Genomic DNA, 3474 nt, shown 5'->3' with positions numbered 1-3474 from the left:
TTCTGCCACTTTTTTTTCTTCTATATATAGTGTGCTTTCACCTCTCCCCCGTATGAGCCCCAAACACACACGGACGAAGGAATCAGCTCTACTACGGGCCCAGGTGGTACAAATCGCGACACAACAATAAGCCCAAGAGAAACAAGCGATCAACAGGAGGCCCGGCCCAGGAGGGTGAAGAGAGAAGCCTGGTACCTAGATCTGAAATTCTGAATCTGAAACAAGAACAGGGAGGAAAACAGAGAAAAAAGCATGGAGTTCCGAGGAACTCTGCTTGACGCCGACGGTCGGCCGCGTGTGCTCGTGGTCCTGCTCCTCGACGCCGACCGTCTCCCATGCATTTTTGCTGCAGCGCTCCTGGATCTTCAGGGCCGGCTGTTGACGGCCGTCGTCGTGGCCAGGAGGCGGCCTCTTCGACTCGGCCCCGTCGGCGGCGTGGCTCCCCCTCCGCCCGCCGTCGGGCTGCGACTACCTCTGTCCAACATCACAGCCGTCGGATGGACGCTCCCCATCGACACCAGCCTGCCTCTTCGTCCCCCACCACTCTGCAGCATCTCGCCGCCGCTGCTTCTACGCAGCCTCCCCGTCATGACGCGAGGGCCGCCGTTACTTCCTCCCCTCGCCGTCCCGGCACCAGGGCCGCCCCGTCGTCCCCGAAGCCCCGCGAAGAAGCAGCTACGGATTACTCTGCCGCCTCTTCCGCACGGCTCCGTTGCCAAGAACCTGCTGCCGTCGCCTCTCCTTCCCGGCTCCTTCGCCAACAACCTGCCGCCGCCTCGCTTGCACGGCTCCATCGCCAACAACCTGCCGCCGCCTCGCCTCGCCCCATCCTCCACGAGGCTCTGCCATCAATCAGGCAGAAATTGCTCTGCCAGGGCCCGGCGTGCCGCCGCTTGTTTTGAGCGGCCCCGTTGTCAAGAACTTGCCGCCGCCGCGCCCCGTCTTTCGTGCATCTGTTGCTCCTCTGGTGGCGTCGCCGGATTACTCGATGCCCGCACCTTCACCTATTCCGGTCACCAAGAGCACGCCCTCCTGCGTGCGACCCGACAAGCACTTGCCGCCCTTCCTCAAACCTGAATATCTTGTACAGTTTCTCGACAATGCCTTGTCAATGCTGGATAAGTTACATGATCACAGTGAGGCAAACCTTAAGCCAATGCATATCGGTGAAGTTGGAATTGAGATGGCCCGTTTGGGGAAAACCTTAGCTCGTGATGATGAAATCAGCCGGATGGAGGCTGGTCTGCTACCTCCCCTGCTCAGGTATGATGTTACAGTGGCTTAGTTTACAGCTCAATTGCAACTTGCAACTGGAAATGTGCCATAGTATGTCTTTATACCGTAAACGATTCCACTTAGCTTCTAATTTAGTTTTGTGTTGGTAGTTGCGCTTCATGATCATCTTACTAGATCCGAAAGATATAGTGTAGTTGTACGGTTAATTAGGGCTTTTATATCGATGTTCTTACTGCATTCTTCTCATAAATAAATGATTGCAGAAAAAATTGTCCTATTGTTTTAGTTATTTTTCTACCGTAATGGGCTCATACCAGTTGCTGCTTGGTATCAAATGTAAAAATGGAAGGCCTTCTTAACTAATAAATACGCAAATAGCATAAGGTGATATGGTTATGAGCAGCTATCTCTCATTTTAGGTGCAAGTTTCCTTTGTTCATTTTGCTTGGAAATGATAATTTCGGCTGCTACCTCATTGTGATGTGTGATAAATTAGAAGCTATATGTAGTACTCCCTCCGTTCCTAAATACTTGTCTTTCTAGGCATTTCAAATGAATATCACATACGGATGTATGTAGACATATTTTAGAGTGTAGATTCACTCATTTTACTCCGTATGTAGTCACTTGTTGAAATGCCTAGAAAGACAAGTATTTAGGAACGGAGGGAGTATATGATTATGACCCATAAGTTTAACATGTGACTAGGATACACACTGATAAAGTTAGAAATGCCCTATTCTGATATTTGCTTTATTTCTCAATTTTGTAGCGGTGCATTTAATTCATTTGAATCATTCAAGCCACAAGAAGCCAGCCAAACGAATGAGCTCATAATTTCACAAGTTGCAAATCTCGTTGGAAATATCTATCGCGATTTACCAGAAAATTTGCAGAAGGAATTGCTAAATGAACTAAGAAGGGCCACGGAACAACCAACAGATAACAGTGGACAGGCGAAGGGATGGATGTGGGGTACGTTCCTCTCATCAGTCTGCGTCTCATTGGCCTCCCATTTGGCCATGTTCTTGCTGTCTGCTCTGTGGCCCAGGAGCGAAAATGTCAAAGAAGAATCAGCTGTCGGCTCGCCAGCTCCAAGTGCAACAGAAAAGAGCGTCTTTCTTCGTTGGGGGGTTGAAAAAGTAATTGGTCCTTTTCTCATGTGTGGCGCTCTGACGGCCATTAGGAAATTCATAATCAGCAAGGAGATGGGGAAGAAGAGCTACAAAGCAAATGAGTTGGTTAATTTATGGATCAATACCTTTGCAAAAGGGACGTTCTTCGCTATAAAAGAACTTCCAGTAACACGTGGTGGGTTAGTACTGTGGGCTCATTTAGCGTCATTTGCTATTGAGCTTCTTGGGGCCCTATGGTTACTATGGAGATTTGGCTTCTGGGAGTCAGATGTTGTAGACAGTTGACCTGTAGATTTTTGTGATACTGGTGTGCATGGTTTACTGTTTGGTTAACTACAGCTGCTGACAAACTCATTAGCAGCTAACTGTAATCTGTACTATTGTTGAAGCTGGTAATTGAGTACATACAGAATAGGCTAATATTTCTGGTGCTGTTTCAAAGCATATGTATTCTGTCAGTTATATCTGTTCCTTGTAGCAGTCTTCTTTTCTTCTTGTGAATACTTTTGCTCATGCACAGTGTTACTAGATGTCACACATTACTATGATTTGATTTTAGCATGTAGCTCATTGCACAAGGAGTTGGTATATTTTCAGTATCCTTAGCAAGCTGCAGCTTTTTATAGTTGGTAGAAATTTAGATTTAACATTGTTATGAATCGACGGGTCAAGTTTGCCGCTTGTTATGAAATTTTGAGCTAATATTGCGATGTTCGCATATGGATAGATGGTGTGTATATGGGGCCATGCTCATTTTGTGTTTCTTGCTAATGATGTGGTTGTTGATCATCTTGAGTTGTTGCTGTTTTGGAATGAGACAGAAAGGGAGAAAAGAAGGCTCGAAACTCCCAAAATTGCAGTTAGTTACTCCCTCTAAAGTTAATACAAAGTTGGGTCATCTATTTCGGAACGGAGAGAGTATTTAGCAATCTCAAACCTTGAAATTGAAACTCTGGGAGGCAACGGAGAGGTCTTTTCCTCGCTCTCTGCTCTGCTCTGCTCTGCTCGAGCTTATGCGCAGTGTGTTGTGTAAAGAATGTTTGCCGGTAGTATGCTTATGGGTGTTCTGCTGTTCAGCCCTTTTCGTGGCTCTGAATCATGC

At 47.1% G+C, this 3474-nt stretch overlaps 1 protein-coding gene across 1 annotated transcript; it reads left to right on the top strand.

Annotated features, from left to right (window-relative positions):
* The first annotated feature begins 593 nt into the window (after positions 1-593).
* On the top strand, positions 594-2923 carry LOC109761868 (uncharacterized). The gene is made up of 2 exons (XM_020320690.4): positions 594-1263; positions 2009-2923. The coding sequence occupies exons 1-2, from the start codon at positions 989-991 to the stop codon at positions 2655-2657; spliced, it is 924 nt and encodes a 307-aa protein (XP_020176279.2). The 5' UTR covers positions 594-988; the 3' UTR covers positions 2658-2923.
* The last annotated feature ends 551 nt before the right edge of the window (positions 2924-3474 follow it).

The sequence above is a fragment of the Aegilops tauschii genome, chromosome 2 (genome assembly GCF_002575655.3).
Source record: "Aegilops tauschii subsp. strangulata cultivar AL8/78 chromosome 2, Aet v6.0, whole genome shotgun sequence".
Classification (NCBI taxonomy): Eukaryota; Viridiplantae; Streptophyta; class Magnoliopsida; order Poales; family Poaceae; genus Aegilops; species Aegilops tauschii.
Note: the sequence above shows the minus strand (reverse complement) of the source record. Positions and strands in the feature narration are given on the sequence as shown.